Source organism: Neurospora tetrasperma (genome assembly GCF_000213175.1).
Source record: "Neurospora tetrasperma FGSC 2508 unplaced genomic scaffold NEUTE1scaffold_2, whole genome shotgun sequence".
NCBI lineage: Eukaryota > Fungi > Ascomycota > Sordariomycetes > Sordariales > Sordariaceae > Neurospora > Neurospora tetrasperma.
Window position 1 is genome coordinate 163,497 of NW_009799100.1, and position 19,042 is coordinate 182,538.

The following is a 19,042-nucleotide window of genomic DNA, read 5'->3' on the forward strand; positions in this document are numbered from 1 at the left end:
CGTTCCTCGTAGCTCATGCCCTCGGGAACAGGGGGCTGGAGCAGCGATCGAAGGAAAAGCTGAGCGCTGTAACCGTGTCTTCCACATTCTTTTGGTCACCAGTGGTGTCTCATGACTGACTCTTTATGTGGAATCAGATTCCGACTTCGACCCTGCCATTTTTCTGCATGTCTATGGGAGCGCATTGCGCACATCGCATCCCATGTACAGCACAGCACAGCACAGCCCACCGATTCGCTGCACCGGCGACGCGTCGTTCCTCATGTCCGAAACTGTCGCCCGAATTCCGCATCCTGGCACCCCCATGCCATGCCATGAGTGAACCCGATATTGGCAACCATGCTGTCGAGCCCGTCGACCACATCCTACTTTCGTACAACGTCCACATTGAGTCTGCTCTTGGCTGCACTAGTGTTGTGCCCACCTTCCCAACTCGGTTTCAAACCTTGCCGTGATTGGTCACTCCATGGCTCTCATCCATGTTTGGTCCGCTTGTGTGGAACGAACATTGGGAGCATGGACGACGGCGGACGGCCCAAGCACAAGATAAGATTGTGGAAAAGAGAACGCCTGTAAAAATTGATAGAGGGCGCGAGCAAACACGGGACATGCAAGGGGCGCAAAGGAGTACAGCAGCGGCTATATAAGAAGAAACGCGATCATTCAGACAAGTGACAGGGGACGAGTTTGAGGAGAGGGTGTCAGCGTCATAAGAACGATGCGTTGCTACGAGCAATAGCACAGAGAACATACCCACGGCGAAAACGAGCAAGTTGGCTTGGTCGGAAATAGATATGACCAGAATAATCATCCGTGGGAAGGAGATGAGCTTCTGCGGCATGGCAGCTTGAAATCGATGGCAGTGCAGAGACGCACGAGAAGATGGCTGCATCATGTAGAAGCGTACTTGACATGAGTGTAAATGCAATCAACAGGTTGGTTATTGGTCACGAGGAGCACGACTCAGTCTTTTGCCGAGAGGTAACTACAAGTATCTGGCTTCCGCCCCTCGATCCTCTCAATGCTTGTATACCTACCATTCAAGCCCACATCTTCTCCAAGACATTTCCCTTTACTCAGATATCATGGACTCGCTCACGCTGCTCGAGCTTCTTGTCACGTTGGCTAACTTTCTTCTCTTCTTGTCCTTGCTAGTTGACAGTTTACACGCTGTTATCGAAAACCTTTGATGCGAGGGTACACCACGAACTCTACTATCAACGCGGCGCCGCCATTAACATACAAAATCGCAACTTCGCCGGATTGAGAGAATCCTACTCAAAATGCAACGCCAGCGACAACATGTAGCTGATACGATAACAACTTAATCAACCCAGGAAAATGTAGAGCAACGCATACCCCAAATCCCTCGCCCCACGGATTTCGTACGAGACGTTGGACTGAACCGAGACACCGAATGCGGCCAGCGGCGTACCCTCCTCAACGACCGATTGACGGACAACGAGGTTGAGAATCATGATAGCCATCGCTACCTGGAGATTAAGGAGGTGTGACAGCTGGGGAAGAGAGCACAACATGCAGCACACCGACCGCTAATGCTTGTGTTTCTAGTTCCTTTTTCACGGAGACAACGCGGTTACTGCTTGGTGAAACCGCAAGAGGAAACGCATTCGAGCTGTTCCAAATTCAGCCGCCGCTGCCGCGGCCCTGAACAAGATCCTTGGACCCCGGACACAGACGTCTTGCTCAGTTCTTCCAGGACAAGCGGCCACATGCACAGAGGACACGTAAGGGGCATATGCTCGCCAAGATACCTTCCCCGACCAAGAAAGAATACAAGAGCTCAGTTACCCCGGGACTTCTGACCCTCAGCCTCCTTTCCCATGGCTTTCTCATCCTTAGTTTTCTTACCCTCGGCTACCTATCTTTCCTTCAGCCTTCTTTGCCTTCAGGCCCTCGCGCACGAGCTCGACTTTGTTGTCGTTTGATGTTTGGTTTCCGCCTTGCCCTGTTACAAACACTCCAGTCAGAATCTAAATGCCCTCAATCTAACGAAATGGATCATCGTACTTAGAGGTGCCTTGATCTCGGCCTTCGGGGCAGCCACAAAGCGATTGGGAGCACTGACTTGGAGATATGCGTGAGCAACGCTCTTGTTCTTGCTCAGGGCTGCAAGAATGGCCTGCATCCGCATTTCAAAGCTTGGGTACTGTTCGAAGCCCCAAGATGACTTCTCTACCCAGGGAGCCACCCCGGTGTTGCCCTGGTGGGCTTCCCCAGCGGTCTCTTGTTGATGTTTCATTCTCTTCTCGACGAGGCAAAACTTCCTCGAGGATCTATGCCTTCTTGTCAATCGATTTGGTGCGATTCATCTTGATTGTTAGTGTGAGAAGCTAAGAATGATCACATTGTTAGAGGTATATATCATGAAGAGTGATAATGCGTTGAGGGATGTGCTTGTTCCACGGCCCTATGTTATGCTATTTACTGTGAAGTAAAGAGATGGAGAACAAAAAGCTCTTTAATGCTGGGACAAGCGTAGCTGAAGAGCAGCTCTATGATGGTAGAAACAAATAGAAAACCAGCAAACGCCGTGCTTGATGCAAAATCCATTTTCCGCTCCATGCTCCCTTATTCCCTCCCTTTAGGTCTCAGCACCGTAGAGGTAAACTTGGTGACCGGCACTTCTAGTCGCCATCCTCCGTTACAAGAAAAAGCCAACTTCAAGGAATCTATCCAGGTGCAAAGCCAAGAGCTCAGTTACCCTGAGGCTCCTTCTGCCTTGCCTGCCATCCCTCGTCGATCAGACCTCCCTTCTTTTCGTTGCCATCCATGTTATCCTGCTTGACACGGACCTCCCGCATGGGAGCGGCAACGAACCTCCTAGTGGGGTCGACCTGGACATATGAGTGTGGCACACTCTTGTTTGTACGCAACGCCTCGAGGATGGCTTCCATGCGGGCGTTGAAAGTTGGAAATTGCTCCAAATTCCAGGAGCGCTTTTCGCACCACGGCGGGATGCCGACCCTGCCTTGGTGTGCTTCGACGGCCCAGTTCTGGTGGTGAGAGGTCAGCGTGTTAGTGATGTGGAATTGTGTTCAGGACTGGACTCATGGAAGTAGAGGTAGGTAGAGGTAGTGTAGGCTTGCTAGGTAATAGGAGGAGGACTTACCAAGATCTTGTCGGCCATGAGCTCATTCTCGAAACCGCACAAGTTGCGGACGCGGCGGACGTGGGTGTTCACTACCGTGCCTTTATCGACACGGTTGCCCTCTTTGTCCTTGACGACTATTGTGAAGTACGGTTAGCGTGTTGTCCAGGACATTCTTGTGTTGTAGATAAGTAAAATGCAAGTGTGAAGGGCATGTCACTTCCTTGTTGCTGAAGGACGAAGTGAGGACGGTGTGAAAAGGTGCATGCGATTTCAGAATGGACGCTCAAAGACAGGAACCGTTCTCAGTGTAACATGTGTTTGCCAACTCAAGATGCGGAAAGACTTACCTTTCTTGCGGTCCTTGTTGACCACGTTGTCAAAGTCGGTAATCGCGTAGAAGATTCTCTCACGCCAGTTGGCACGTGCCTCTTCGGTGCGAGGGATGTCGAGGAGTGATTCCGGCTTAATGCTTGAAGCGACCTTTGCAACTGTGATAAACTGGTACTCGGCCTCCAGCTGGGCCGCGTGCTCATGCGACGTGATGTAGCCCTGATAAACTCCATCGTTGTCTTCATCCATCATATCTTCGACGGTCTTGCCCTCGTGGGCGTAGCCATTGGCGGCCGGCAAGTCAGGGTGGTCGACTGCGGGAATGCCGGCTTCACTGATAGCCGCGGGGTGGTGTAGGTTGGGCTGGTTGGATCCAGGGTGATAAAACTCACCAGGCTGGTTGACTCCCTGGTTGAAGCCCGGCTGCATGTTGCTGAGTTGCTGGATGAAGCCAGGCTGATGGACTGGTTGGAAATTGCTGTCGTCGTGCTGATTGTCACTAGCATCGACAAACAACTCGAGGTTCTCGGGGGCCTGGTCGAACTCATCATCAATGAATTCCAGCATGTCGTCATCAACCTCATCGTCGAAGCTGTCTTCCTGGGAAGAGCTTCCCGGAGTGGGGAAGTCGAAAGACAAATTCAGTTCCATTTTGGAGATTTGGTGGACGCTCCTTGTCGTACCCAGGTTGCTACCCTCTGATGTAGAGATTTACGGTCCTGATGTGTTGTTTGGCGGGTGCCTTCAGGATGTGGTTGTCAAAAAAGAAGAAGGGAGGGGTATAGATAATACGTGCGGTTTAAATCTGAGAAGTTTCCAGTTCGGCCTGAAAAATACCGACGGTGACTGTGGGCGGCCTGCCGTGGGACAGAATGCTGAGTGTCGTGGACGCCCCGTTTTTCGTCCCATCAATGCCTTTCGTTGAGGGTCGCCGGGCAACTGACCTGGCGATTTGACGGTCTCTATGTAATCCACTCTCAGCCTCGTCGCACCTTAAACCTTTGCTGCTTTTGACGCAGCAGACAGTGTACGAACGGTACCTTCCTTCAGTCGCTGACCTCCAGTCGCGCTCCTTCCATTTTAGTATCGGTCCACCTCCCAAACCTTGTTTATTTTCCAGCGATTTTTCGTCTCTTTCCATGGCGGCTCGGTCCCTGCCCTCGAATTCCATGCTCATCACCTGACAGCTGCTATCGTTTAAGCCTGAACTGGCAGCTGCTGATCCTCCGTCTAAATCACCATCTGGACTGATATATAGCCTAAGCTATTCCTAAAAGGGACATAACTGGTGAGAGATAGCCAAACGGGTCTCCGTTGTCGCTGGCCCACCGTTCGTTCTCGCTTCGTTGCCGGCTCATCAGATAGGACGACGACCTGAAGCTTCCATCCTCCCAATGGAACTTTTCTTCCCCCAGTTTCCATCCTCTGCCCACATAAACTTGCTGTGCGCAAAGCAGATAGTGTGTCGCCCGTGAGATATATAGGTACCTAGAGGTAGGTACCTACCTGAGCAGCAACTGCTATCGTCCGTTGGTCCGTCCAAATCAGCCCCCGAAGCTTTCCACGGTCGCCTGCCCTTCAGCAGTTCGAAACAGAAACACGATCGGGGTGAGTTCCGAGGGAACAAGTAGATCTTCGTTCCCGTTCTGCCTTTCCCCTCCGCCGTGCATCAACTCTCAAACCAGACAGATCCAGAAGTTGCCTGTAGCATCGTCTCCTAGTTCTCTTTACTCCATTACTCCCCCGTAACATACTTGCATCCTGCGGCCGCCATACCCACATACACTGGACCTTCAAGATTTCCCCTCTTGACATGGAAGCTCTTCTCCGTAGAGGTACATGGAGGTAATTTCGTCAGTCAAAGCAGCAAAGGAACGCCTGAAGGCGGCGTTCGACTTCTTCCTTTTTGATCCCTCTTCAATTTCCTTTTCAAGTTGCCGATGAACGGCAAAGCCATGAGAACATCGTGATGAAATCAAAAAGACAAAAAGCGGACACAAGAAACTTCAGAACACAGCTACAGCATTATTGGACGTAGCATCCCCTTTAATACCTAAAGCATCGTTCCCTTCTCACAGTCATATTTGGTGCAATGACTCAATCTCACGCACCCAGTCATGCCTTTTCCACTGGATCGGTAAGCATCGATGACACAAAGCCTTCAGCACAACCAGACGGTACATCCGAGGCCAATAAGGAGGGGATGTTGCAGATGCCGATGTAGATGTACCGGATGAGAATGTCGATGGCTTTGGGCTCAAAGTTGTCCGTGTTGACGATGCCGGATTTGGCTTCCCAAGGACTTTGGCCATGGTAAGATAACTCTTGGACTTGGGGTTTGCCGGCTGTGTTCATAATAAGGAATGTCTCCGTTACCAGTCACAACGTTGTGATCGCAACTGCCTGTGTCCATCAGAAAAAGACATGTTCACTCACCACTTGGGAAATGGTGTCCGAAGGGTGGGTGAACTACCCATAAGACGCCTGAAGTATCCCAAGCAGAATCCAAATGATTCTCAACTTTGACCACCAATGAATGCGAAATCGGCGAGTGTCCCCGCGATGCCTTGATTGGGATGTCGTTAACTTGCTTATGTAAGCCACAGGAAAGTAGACATGATCTGTTTCATTTCGTTTTCCTTGCCAGAGAATGATTGCCCTCCTCACTTCAGAAGTTGCCGACTGGATGAATCTGATCACTTGATTCTTCAACTGATTGGTTGAAACTGTCCAACCTTTTCAGCGTTGTTATCATGGGAGGGACGCATGTACAATTTCGGAAGATTGCTGGAGAGCTTCCGGCAATAATCCACTTTTCTTCCGGTCGCTTCCCGAAGAGGGATCCACATTTCCGAGCGCAAAGCCGGCTTGGCCGCCCTGTAATGGTCTGGAGGTCGGGATGCCATCCATGCTGCTTCGGAAAGAATATAAAGTTGTGCTTGCCTTGATGGATTTATCTCCGAGTGTCGGTTTGGTTCATGAAAATGTTTGAGACATTTGAGACGAATGATGTACACAGCGTGAAACAAACAATGTCGCGAAACAAGTGCACGCTTATGTCTTGATACACTACATTGTGAACTCGGTGGCACGCTTTGGACAGGTACCCTTGCTGATTAAAGTCAACAAATCTTCACTGAGGAGAGGAACATGGGGTTAATCATCATGAGAAGCCGTGATGATCGATCGATCTACACTACGGCCAAGCGATAAAAAGTTTTTACCCCGTCACAGAGGGGCAAACATGTCATGGTATCAATATTTCATTGGCAAGATTACGGCGTTAGCAGTCGGGTGTCTGTTTCCACTGATTTCTAACAGTGGAGTATCTGGGGCCTTATGACGTCGTTGATTGTGATGGCGGGCATGGGACCTTTTGACTTTTTGGCGGAGGACAGGAAGATCGGGGGATCATGTGCCGAGCAGCGAGGACTTTTGGTAGAAGAATGTAGATAAAATACATGTTGAAGATGGGAAACGTACAAAGTTTGAATGTTAGTCAGCGACAGACAGTGATACTCGATCATCAACTGCCGTGCATGATCACCATATGATTAACAGCTACTGTCGATGTGATGTTGTGCACCCCTCCTTCATAGAAATAAAAAAAAATGACGATTTGGGGCATGTCCCCGCCCCACCATTTCAGGTCCCGGGCACATCATGGGAGCGTCCACAGCACGTCGTGGCTGCCCGCCCGCAGTGTTCGTCCCGTCGAATGGCGTAGCGCAACAGCGGCACGCACAGACCAGTAGTGCCCTGTCAAATCCCTGTCTTGGGGAATGTGCCTGGCCAAGCATTGCGACTGGACGAACTGCTGCTGACTGTGACTACCACGTTCAGGAACCAACGGTTATAATCAGTTCTCCTGAAGAGGGGAATGCGTTGAGACAACTTGACGGAAACAGCCCAAAGCATTTCAGAAAAGGAAAAAAAAAAAGAATGGCTGGGTGATAAAGTGTATTGTAGAGAGACAAGCCGCCAAGACATTCCATCTTCTCGGCAATCCCCATTCCCCCAAAACAAGCTAAGCAAAAAAGCGTTGCAATGCCTGCAAATGCCCCACTCTACCCCTATCTGGTTCCATGTCGCTTCCATTCGCGAGCGGGGAGGAAAGAAGACGAAAGCATACGAATCTCTCAAGGTGCAGATGTTGGGGGAAGAGATTCCACAAAGATTGCCGGGCGTTACAATCAGAAGGGTAAGAGATAGATCTTGGGTATGAATCTTGAGAACTAACCGAGTCTTAAAAAAAGGTTGATATTAAGCCCCCTCCCTCCTCAAACCCAATTTTGTTGTGTGAATCTGATCCCCTTTCATCTCGAAAAATCAACCACCAACAAAGACATCAGACCCTGCGGACCCTGCTCCATCATTCTTTGAAACCCCTACCCTTCTGACTGACGACGGACAATACTCAACTAAAACATTTGACGCTTGACGACAAACCCCAGATTAGAAAGACCCTTTCTTTCGACGAAACCCTGATTTTTCTTCGGTTGACCGAATTTGGACAACAAGTCGACAAAAACGAAAAAAGAAAAAAGAAACAAACCCTGGATCGACCACACCGCTGAGGCTTCCTTCCTTGTTACTTGCCCAGGACACCGTCACAAGACCCGCTTGGATGAGATCACCGCTCCCACCCAATTCAGCATTCAGGCCAAGGCAGGCGACCAACCAGACAAATCAGCGACTTTCATTCCCACGAGCTGTGCTGCTGTGCCAGTAACGAACCCCTGACAGCTCCCCCAACAAGCCGCATCATCTTTTTACACTAGTAACACCGCCTTCGTAACGAGGTGAAGAAGAAGAAGAAGAACAAAAGTGGCGGCGGGCTCACTCAAGGGCTAGACCGAATTGACGGACAGGGATCTCGCCCAACGGGAGAGCCGATCTACATCATTTCCCACTTTTTTGGTGGCATTTGGCATTTGCTATTGTTGCTACAGCAGTCGAGTCGAAGAAATAAAAGAAGACGAGAGGATGGCGCTCCGTGGGTATTCGAGACTGGTCGGTACCTCTTCCGATTCTACTACGACTTTTGTATCTCCAAACGACAACGACACTTTAAGAAGTATCTCTACCACTTCCACAACAACAACAACAACCACACATCCCGCGCCACCACCAACAACGCCATTCCTAGCACACATCATCCCCCTCCTCACCACCACCTTCAAAACCCTCTACCAAACGCACCTCCTCCTCTTTTCTCTTTGTTTCAGCACCCTCACCCTCCTCCTCGTCCACATACTCTCAACCCTCCACCTCTTTTCTCTCAATCTCTTCCTCGTTTGCCACCTCGTGCTCTACCGCACCCTTTTTCTCGTCAGGACTATCACCATGGAAACCGCCACGCTCAGCTGGTCCATCTTCTGGGACTCCCGAAAAGCGCGGCAGATCCGCAAGAAAATCGAATTCGAGTTTTTCGTCTGGATCTTGGGACCGGGGGGCAACTTGTTGTGTTTCTTGCTGTGGCCTGGGTGGATTGTTTTGGGAGTCATGGTTTGGGGGCTTAGTTGGGTTTTTTCAAATTCGTCGGGGACATCGGGGACGGTGATGGGTGTTAGTGGGTGAATGGACATGCAAAAAAAAGAGGTGAGATATACTGGCAAGGGGGGAAGGATCCAGTGGATGAAATGCTGACATTTTGCTTTTTTAGAGGGGATTTTTGAGCATATGGTTACAAAACATTTGGTGATGGTGATGATCGCGACGTCGCCGGGTCAGACAAACAGGGACAGCGACGAGCAGCTGGAACTGTCCCTGGTCCGAGTTGAATGCGTCGCGAGCATCGCATACTATTCGCATTCCGCGATCGCAATCGCGCCGCCTCTCGAGGCATACACATACACACACACACACGCACACACAACACCGCATTGTTGGAAATATTGGATCACCATTCAAGCGACAGAACTAAACATCGAGCCATTTAAGGCCAACATTTCTTAAAACAATTCGATATCCGCTTGCGACAAAAGACTACCTCTACCGACCGACTACCTCGAAAAGAAAAACGCATTCCCGCCCAAATCCCGCCTAATCTCATTCTGATAATCCTTTTCCGGGTCAAACTCCTGCCACGTACTCGCCGGGTAGATGTGTTTGTTGCGCTGGTACCACCGCCGATCCACGACTTTGGTGAAAGTCGGGTCGTCGTTTGCGCCCTCCAAGGTCATGATATCCGGGAGGGCAGCGAGGCGGCTTGATGGGGTGGAGAGGGCCGCGGGATCGGCGGCTGTTGGGGATGATGTTTGGGGGTCTGACAACTGGAAAGGGGCGTCGTCGGAATAGTCAAAGAGCCGCTTGTTTCCGGGGCCCAGGGTTTTGTTGATGATGAAGAAGTAGAATTCGTAGTGCTGGAAGAGGTGTTAGCATTGTCTTTTATAAAGAAAAGCATGGATAGCGAGCATTTGCATTTAGGCATGAATAGATAGATAGCATTAGAGCATAGCGCAAGCAAGCAAACCGTTTCAACCATCATCTGTCCTGTCCGACCCATCACTGAATGAAGAAAAGAGTGTACTCACATGCGGAATGATAATACTCCCCCTAACCAACAACAAATCATCCACTGACACCCTCGCCCACGCCCTCCGCGCATTCAAAATCTTATCTTGCCCTACACCCCTCTCGGCGCCCACCTTCCTCGACTTGTCCAGAAACAACCAGGCATGGTCGCCCTTCTTCACGCGCACCATGCCGCCGGGGATGTTGGTACCATCGTAAAAGACGAACGGGATCGCGATCTCGGAAGCCTTGACGGCCGCTTGCTTGGCCAAAAACTCTCTGCGGATGGCTTCGCGCTCGGCAGCTTCGCGACGGAGAGCCGCTTTGGTGAGGGCGCGCGGGATAATAGGGGCCGAGGTGTTGACAATTTTCTTCTTTTTGGTAACATTGTCGCTTGCGTCGGCGTCGGCGCTACTTTCGCGGTTGGGTGTGCTCGTTGTTCTTGTGTTGTCCTCTTCTTTCTTGTCTTCGGGGTTCGGTGTATCCTCCTTTACTGCTGGTGTCTTTGCATTCTTCTTCTTCACAACCACCACCGCCTCTTCACCCTCTTCTTCATCGTCGCCAAAGCTTACTAAAGCCTTCTTGGTCTTTATCCTCTTTGCTTTCCTTTCCCCCGTTAATGTCTTCTTTTTGGTTTCGCCTTCGCTCTTCCCCTCGCCGCCTGTCGTCGTCCCGTTCTCTGCGTCTGTCCCGGGCGCAGGCGTCCCCGTGACCGATCGATCCAATGGCGTCGCAGCCGCGCTGCTGGGGTTGTCTGTATCGAGAGTGGGAGTGGCTGTGCTGCTACCCCCTCGCGCAGCAGCAATCGCGGCCTCTCGAACTTCGCGGTGTTGTTGCTCGAGAACTTCGGCGCGTCGCTTGCGAAAGTCGGCGAGGTTGACGAGTCCTACGGTCGAGGAGGAGACGCGCTCTTGGACGGTTTTGTTTTGCGGGGCGAAGCGGGGGTTGGGAGTCGCCGTGTTGGAGGAGGATGAAGCAGCTGGGTTCGGGGTCGAGGTACCGCTGCCCGGTTGTGATTGTTGTTGTTGGTCGGACATGTTTATAAAGGGATTGGTGGCTATCAGTTCAACGGTGATTGGGGCATCGAAGGTAGTATCACTCTAAACCCAGCTAGTGGTACAATGTCGGGAATCGGGATAACCAGAAGGGAGAGCGGACGTAGTGGTTTGAAAACTGATGATGAACAGATTGTTGTTTTGGTGACAATTCGAAGCAACAATTGAGCACCGATTGCAACGTCAATTAGTCCACGGCAGGCAATTGGTAGGTGGTCTGTGCATTCCACTATCCGTATAGGTACTACCGTAACCGCGCGGCGCTACAGCGCTGTGCTACAGCACCCGGTGTCACTGTTTGCAGCCCGTGTTGACGTCGCCGCTGACCTAACTTCAACTTCAACCTTTCATCAACTTTTCAACATGCGCAGCAAACATGGAAACCAACAAGAGGAAAGCGGCGGTCGAAGAGGGCGATGAGCACAACCTGGCAGGAGAGGGAGAATTGAACAGTCCATTCCGCGAACCCGAAGCCAAACGACAGAAACAAACAAACAATGAAGATCTCCAAGGGCAGCCGGCGCAAGAAGCCACCAAGCCGACCTCCGAGTCCGATCGGCCCCACAATATCCGGAGTGTCCCGCCTTCCGGATCCGGACCCGGACAGGCCATAGTAGCAACCGGAAGGACACCGCGCAAATGGACCGACGAGTACTTTCGCAATCTTTACACTAAAGACCCCAGTTTCAAATACCTTGGTCAGAAGGATCCCGACTTTGCTCCTTTGTAAGCTGTTTTTTGACCTTGTCGTCGTCGTCGTCATGATCACATCACTAACACTCCCTCAAAAGTCTCGACTCCCAAAACCAACTCGACTTTAACGACCCAGCCGCAGTAATGCAACTGACCAAAACCCTCCTCAGAATCGACTACGGCCTGAAAATCGACCTTCCTCCCGACCGCCTCTGCCCTCCCGTCCCCAACCGACACAACTACATCCTCTGGCTCACCTCCCTCCTGTCCTCCTCTTCTTACCACCCCCATTTCAGTTCCTCACCTGATCAGAAGAATATCGATTCCCGCCCCATCATCGGCCTCGACATCGGCACCGGCGCCTCAGCTATCTACCCCCTCCTCGGTTGCGTCCAACACCCACACTGGTCCTTCATAGCCACCGATATCGACGCCCACTCCCTCTCTTTCGCGCAGCGCAACATCCACCTCAACAAGTTACAAGACCGCATCACCCTCTTGCATCGCACCCCGGACCAGCCACTGATCCCTTTCGACTCCCCCATTCTCACCACGAGGGGTATAGACAAAATAGACTTCACAATGTGCAACCCCCCCTTCTACTCCTCCCCGTCAGACCTTCTTTCCTCCGCCGCCAAAAAGAGTCGACCACCACTAACAGCATGCACCGGCGCCCCCGTCGAAATGGTTTGCGCAGGAGGGGAAGTGGCGCATATTTTTCGAATGATCGACGAGTCGCTTGTCCTCCGCGAAAAAGTGACGTGGTACACGAGCATGATAGGAAAGGTAACCTCCCTCGAAACAGTAGTGGAAAGGCTAAGAAAGGAAAAGATACAAAATTATGCGGTGACGGAGCTGGTGCAGGGTAAACAAACGAAGCGGTGGGTGGTGGGATGGAGTTTTGGGGGGATGAGAGCTGGAGAGGTAGAAGGAAGGGGGGTAAGTGGGGTGTGGAAGAAACTGTTGCCGCCGGTGGTGAGTATGGAGGTTGGAATGTGGAAGGACAGTAGGGAGAAGGTCGGAATGGTGGTGGAGAGGGTTAAGCAGACGGTGGAAGGGTTGGAGTTGATGAGTTGGGAGTGGAGTGGGGAGAGGATGAGAGGGGTGGGGAGGGCGAGGGCGAATGTTTGGAGTAGGGCTTGGAGAAGGAAGAGGGAGAGGGAGATGAAGGCGGCAGAGGAGGGAAAGAAAAATGAGGACAGTGATGGGAATGGGACAAAAGAAGAAGAGAAGTGTAAACTGGGATTTGAGGTGGTCATTGAGGTTGGCAAAGGTGGGGAATCAAAGGTGCTGCTACTTTGGAGGGAGGGACATGATCAAGGCTTGTTTGAGAGTCTTTGGGGGTATTTTCAGGGCAAGCTGAAGGATATCTAGCCTTGTATCTGGCGGAAGAAACGTTCGAACTATCTTTCTAGGACTGGTTTCGCGACAAAGGTCGTCCTGCTTGGCCAAGATCACTACGACAAACCGAACGTGATCAAATATCCCCTACACTAATGCATTAGCAGTTTACCGCATATCATAGCAGCAATTGAGATAACACACTATCTCATTCTATGCTTACGCCGGCTTGAGGATCATACTTGGTCTCCACGACCGTCACTTCTTTTCCACTTATCTTTCCTCATCCGCCCGAGAACTTTTTGGCAAGATCCTCAGTCGCTCATGACAGAACAACGGAAGATGATGGAACCCACACCTTTAGAACCATGGCGCCTTCCTCCATTCTCCATCCAGGTATCCAGGACTCGACCGAAATATGATGATTGAATTCGATAGTCAAATGCGCAATCAACAAATATCCGAGTATCGCTGAGCAGCAATTGGCCATCAACAAAGCAACACCGTAATGCCCAACCTCAAAATCCCACCACTTTTATCTCCAATCCCCTCATCGGTACTGTTGAGATACGCCACTATCTATGAATCCAACACCGACACCGACAACCCCTCGGAGGAGCCAGAGATACCAGGCCATACCCACAGAGCACTCCCACCGTTTCTCCGGGGTATACCTATCGACTGGTCACAGGGTTACTTTACTTGGCAGCGCAAGGGATGGTGAGTTCCTCCTTCAGCAGCAGCACCATACCTGATAAGACATCTGGGTGGGTAGGTATAGTGACTGACAGCCCAATTTACATAGCGATTGCGTGGTCAAGTTCTGCCCACAGCATTGCCGGGAGCTCATAGGATCAAGGGATGATGAATCTAAGCAAAGTTCTATGCCTGCCTCTGATCTGCAAGTCGATGCTTCGGATCCGTATAATGATATCAGTTCCAACGACTATTACCTTGACTCAAACAACGAGGCGGTCGATGATAGCGATGAACACGATGTTGACGATGATGACCACAATAGCGAGGTTGATAATGACGATGCCGACGACGAAGCTGGGTCGGGTTCCTCAAGTGAAGCAGCCGATGACGATGGGAACGACATGCAGTCTGCAAGTGGTAACCAGGCGCATAATGCATCGGTACTGCCTAGCATCGAAGGTGGACACCAATCTGGGGAGGGATCACCTACACCCTCTGTTTCGCCCGGAGAGGGGACTGCCCTGGATGACCCAAACAACCTCCATGAAGTAGAAGAGGGCACGGTCTCTCTCAGCGATCGGAACCAGCCAGATGATATCATGGACGATTCGAACGAGACCGAGGTGCCCAACCCCGAACTTCCCCAGCCGCAGCCGCAAGGCTCCCAAGTCCAACGAATGCAACGGCCCGCGCACCAGCCTCCGCCGCCAGCTGAGCTAGGCTTCGACACCGAGTATCTCGAAGCCCTCCCCGAAGAGCTCAGAAACGAAGTAATCGCCGATACCCAGGCTAAGGATACCGGCACCCAGAGATCCCAACCCCAGCCACAGGCGCGTGGGCGTGAGCGTGAACAGGTTTTCCAAAGGCATGGCGGCGAAAGCAGCGGAAACGCCGAGGTCTTGCAAGAGTTCCTTGGAGTACTCCCGGAGGACCTTCGTAACGAAATACTTCCCCCTCTGCAGGCTTGGGCTCGGGCTCAGGTCTCAGCCCTCCCTCCCCTAAGCAGCCTTCCAGTCATGTCTGCCATCACCACCACCACCAACAGGCCCGCCTACCAAACAAGCCGACAAGTAGCCCAAGAAGCTGGACCTCGGTCCCAGTATGCTAGTCCTCGCGCGCAGCAACATCATCAACGTCGGAGATCCGACTTTTTGGCCAGGGTGCTAAATAGTATCCCTTCTCCGGCGCCTGGTTCCACTGGGACACCTGGCGACGGTGTAGATAGTGTTAGCAGTCGGACACAAGCTCAGCCCAATCAGTCCCAGACTTTGATGCCCACGGGACTTTTCTCTACGTCAACCCCAAAACCTGTGGCCAGAAAGCTCTTTGCTCGATCTGATGCGTTCCAGCCACGTTCAGCGCCAGTAAAACCCGCAAACGACATGGATCTCGAAGAGGCCAATGGTATGGTGACGCGGAGTCAGAGCCGTCGTCGCGGTAGAGCTGATACTGTTGATGAGGTCGGGGAGGCAAGTAAGGTCGGCGAGAGTATAGGTATGGTGACGCGAAGTCAGGGCCGTCGTCGCAGTCAAGCTCGGAATGGCGTAGAGGTGCAGGACAATCAAGACAATAGGGACAAGGAGGAGCAGGAGCAGGAGCAGGAGCAGGACATACAGGGTGAAGAAGCGTCAAGAAGAAACAAGAGGAGAAAGAAGACAGAAGAGGATCGGGAGTCTGAAGGAAAGGAGAAGAAGAAGAAGACACTAGGTAGAGCCAAGAGGGGAAAACCAAAAGGGAGCGGGAATACGAAGACGTATGCGAAGAGAGATAAGAGGAGGAGGGTTTGATGGTGGTTTTGCTAGGCTCAGTATATTATTGGAAGATCAGCAAAATAATGGCTTTATTATAAGCATCGTGCAAGTAAGCAAGTCGGGAGCGAGGGGGACGGAGGTATTGGGGGGTTATGGAGTACGAGGTCAGGGTCATGTTGGAGTATCGTTAATTTGGAAGAATTCATTGGATAGATTGAATAGTATTCGCCATTACATAGTATGGCCATAAAATATACCTACCCCAAGTTTCTGGTTGATGGAATAAGAAGAGGACGTCGCTCAAATGCCAAGCCCAATACATGTACTTTGATGTCCTGAATGAGACGCTACGTATGCATGTGCGAGCTCCAGTGGTGTTCTAGACCTCTACAGGCCTTAACTCCTACACTACTTAGCGCTGTGACTCCGCCGCTAACGTGCTGCATGGCTCGTCCCGAAGCGCGGGATGGAGTGCTGGGTATTGGAGGACGTGCACTAACAAAAACACAGTTTTCCAAGATAGAAATCTGTTAGCAGGAAGCGGAATCCAATAATTCGGCAGCTCGACGTCATCTTCAAGAACCTGTTCCTTGCTCTGGTTTCAGCTTCCATGCTTTCCACCAACCCCTCCCCTCCTAGGTCCCCCTCGCTCGTCGTGCCCTTGTTTCCCCTCCCCTCTCGCCGAGCTTGACCATGGAATCCCAAAGCCAATTAACCATCGCTTCTGTTTGCTTGCTCTGGCGACCCTGACCACTCGCTGAACGGGAAAGCTCCGATGAGGTGCAGCTGTGTCGCTTCCTTGTTTTGACGACAGCCATCTTCATCTTTTCTTGCCCTTCTCTCTTTTGGGTTGCCTCCTCGTCCTTCTGCGCGCCTCTGCTTCTACATCGCAGCGACATACATTAACCTTGATCTCGACGCAACACGCACAGACGACCACAGTACCTATCGTCTGATTCCACAGACACAGGGCAGCATGGCAAGGTTCGGGGCCTTCTCGCGCCTCTTGGGCTTGGACCGTCCACCCCATCGACACGACCATTGGTGGCACGAACATCGCCGACAACGTACGAATTCCCCTCTCCCCTCGCTGAAGGCAACTCCACGCTAACAGTCGCAGTCCTTCCCAGCTACCGTGACGACTTCTACGTCTCCGCCATCCCCGCCGAAACCGTGACCGAAATCGCTCTCCGCATCCGTCACCTCATCGAGAAATGCGTCCCCATCGAGCTCCCCGTTGAGAAAATCATCTCTCCGACTAGTAAGATCATCACGAAGAAGGTGCTCAAGGCAGCCAAGGAAGCCGGCGGTAAAGAGCACCGATCATGCGTCGTCTACTGTCTGCTCGTCAACAAGCGCTGGTGGAAACACCAAGCCCAAGTCGAACTCTGGGATGCCGACCTACACGCCCTCCGCGCCGTAGCTTGCGAGGTTATCGCCAAACAAATCATCGAGACGGAGGAGGACACCAACTTCTTGCTTCACGAGGTCCTGTTGAAGCGCTACTCCATCATGATCGATAACAAACCTACCAAGCCGTCCAACGTGATCGAAAAGGCTGTCGACTTGCATGCCCTCAGGGTGATCGGCTCTTCGGGCTACCAAAAGTGTATCAACTACCTCTGGCGCGGCTGGTTGGTCCAAGATGAGAACGACCCGTCAACCTTTGTCGAATACCGCGACAAGGACAACACCTCCTTCTGGTCGCACTTGGACCCGGATCGCATGCGCGCACCCATGTACCAAAACTGGACGCAGATGCTCATCAGCTTCGTCTACCTCGTCCTCTACACTCTTGCCATGAATAGCGTCAATCCCGGCGGCCACCTTGATGTCGTTGAGGGCCTTTTATACGCCTTCACACTCGGTTTCATGTGCGACGAGTTCGCCAAGGTTTGGAAAGCCGGGCCCGCCATCATCGGCTTTTGGTCCGCCTTCAACAGCATTCTCTACGGTCTTTTAACCACGTCTCTAGTCTTCCGCGTCATCGCCTTCTCCCACGACAGCTCCGACGTCGACTGGCGGCAACACTACAACATCCTATCCTACAACTTCCTCGCTGTTTCCGCCCCCATGTTCTGGCTGCGCATTTTGCTATATCTCGACTCCTTCCGCTTCTTCGGCGCCATGCTGGTCGTCCTCAAAGTCATGATGAAGGAATCCATCATCTTCTTCGCTTTACTTCTGGTCATTATCGTCGGTTTCCTCCAAGCCTTTCTCGGTCTCGACCAAGCCGACGACCAAGTCGTCGAAGATACCATGTTCATTGTGCAATCCATGGCCAACGCCTTGATGCAGTCGCCCGATTTCAGCGGCTTCGAGAAATTCAACCACCCCTTTGGTCTACTTTTGTACTACTGCTTCACTTTTGTAGTTATGGTCATCCTGCTCAACATCTTGATTGCCCTCTACAACTCGGCCTACGAAGACATCTACGACAACGCCAACGACGAGTACCTCGGCATGTTTGCGCAAAAGACGATGCAATTCGTGAGAGCACCAGACGAGAATGTGTTCATCCCGCCGTTTAACCTCATCGAGATCTTTTTGTTGGCTCTGCCGCTGGAGTGGTGGATGAACAAGACTACTTATGAAAAGATCAACGATTGGTGCATGGCTACTATCTACTCCCCCCTCTTGCTGGTCAGCGCCTTCATCGAAGTCAAGACTGCGCAAGAGATTAGGGCCAACCGAGCCCGTGGAGACGGGGATGATGATTCGGTTGAAGAGTGGGAGCAGAGGATGGGAGACCTTGATTTTGAGGCGGATGGGTGGGCGAGGAGGGTCGAGAATGCGAAGAGTAGATTGGTCAAGATGCAAGAAGAAGAGATGGATGAGGAGGAGGAGAATGAAGACATGGAGATTGGGAAGTTGAGGGACGAGGTGAAGGAGCTCAAGGGGTTGTTGGGTGAGTTGATGGGAATGATGCAGAAGGAGAGAGAGGGGAAGGGGAAGGAGGCTGTGAAGAACGAGAATCCAGAGGTTGAGAGTCAGGGGGTTGACAGTCAGGCCACTCAGATTGCTGGAGATGGTGATGGTGGTCAAAGCAGCAGCAGTAGTAGCAGTAGCAGTAGTGATGGGAAGTGAGGCTCCATGTTCCATTTCTGCTGGTACGGAGAAGATGGATACCTACAATTCCATGTTATCAAAAAAGAGAAGTGTTAGGCTATGGTGCTGCCTAGGTATTTGGGAAGAAAGAATACTGAATAGCTACGAGTTTTTATTCTCCACGATACAATTTATGACTATAATCTACTCACTCTTCAACACACTCGCCCGTCGCAAAAGCAATGAGCTGACAATTGGATACCTAGTGTGCTCGTAACCTGCCGCTTGATACTGTAGCGTGTCATCTTTTCTCGTTCGTGAGGAAATCTCTATTTACCTACCTTGCTTCATACCTCAATACAGATGCGCCAGTAAGACCGAAGAGATGATACATGGCTTCAAAACGACTGGACGGACTGCTCAATCATGTCTACCAGAGAAAATGATTTTAGCCATGGTTTATCATGGCTTACCTACCTAGTCTATGCGCTTGA

General features: G+C 51.6%; 6 protein-coding genes across 6 annotated transcripts; 3 read left to right on the forward strand and 3 right to left on the reverse strand.

Annotated features, from left to right (window-relative positions):
• Positions 1-1,868: 1,868 nt before the first annotated feature.
• Positions 1,869-2,155, reverse strand: NEUTE1DRAFT_39637 (uncharacterized protein; the record flags this gene model as incomplete). The annotated part of the gene is made up of 2 exons (XM_009850505.1): positions 1,869-1,963; positions 2,032-2,155. 2 exons carry the CDS (start codon positions 2,153-2,155, stop codon positions 1,869-1,871), a joined length of 219 nt encoding a protein of 72 aa, XP_009848807.1.
• Positions 2,156-2,717: 562 nt separating this feature from the next.
• Positions 2,718-5,260, reverse strand: NEUTE1DRAFT_98837 (uncharacterized protein; the record flags this gene model as incomplete). The annotated part of the gene is made up of 6 exons (XM_009850623.1): positions 2,718-3,017; positions 3,134-3,249; positions 3,463-3,868; positions 3,956-4,143; positions 4,283-4,549; positions 5,230-5,260. The coding sequence occupies 6 exons, from the start codon at positions 5,258-5,260 to the stop codon at positions 2,718-2,720; spliced, it is 1,308 nt and encodes a 435-aa protein (XP_009848925.1).
• A 3,444-nt stretch (positions 5,261-8,704) lies between these two features.
• NEUTE1DRAFT_144834 (uncharacterized protein) lies at positions 8,705-11,138 on the reverse strand (the record flags this gene model as incomplete). Its single annotated transcript, XM_009850624.1, has 3 exons — positions 8,705-8,927; positions 9,455-9,810; positions 9,982-11,138. The coding sequence occupies 3 exons, from the start codon at positions 10,996-10,998 to the stop codon at positions 8,705-8,707; spliced, it is 1,596 nt and encodes a 531-aa protein (XP_009848926.1).
• A 254-nt stretch (positions 11,139-11,392) lies between these two features.
• Positions 11,393-13,260, forward strand: NEUTE1DRAFT_144835 (uncharacterized protein; the record flags this gene model as incomplete). The annotated part of the gene is made up of 2 exons (XM_009850625.1): positions 11,393-11,742; positions 11,808-13,260. 2 exons carry the CDS (start codon positions 11,393-11,395, stop codon positions 13,081-13,083), a joined length of 1,626 nt encoding a protein of 541 aa, XP_009848927.1.
• Positions 13,261-13,558: 298 nt separating this feature from the next.
• NEUTE1DRAFT_144836 (uncharacterized protein) lies at positions 13,559-15,536 on the forward strand (the record flags this gene model as incomplete). The annotated part of the gene is made up of 2 exons (XM_009850626.1): positions 13,559-13,770; positions 13,856-15,536. 2 exons carry the CDS (start codon positions 13,559-13,561, stop codon positions 15,534-15,536), a joined length of 1,893 nt encoding a protein of 630 aa, XP_009848928.1.
• A 940-nt stretch (positions 15,537-16,476) lies between these two features.
• On the forward strand, positions 16,477-18,743 carry NEUTE1DRAFT_144837 (uncharacterized protein; the record flags this gene model as incomplete). Its single annotated transcript, XM_009850627.1, has 2 exons — positions 16,477-16,567; positions 16,621-18,743. 2 exons carry the CDS (start codon positions 16,477-16,479, stop codon positions 18,585-18,587), a joined length of 2,058 nt encoding a protein of 685 aa, XP_009848929.1.
• Between the last annotated feature and the right edge of the window lie 299 nt (positions 18,744-19,042).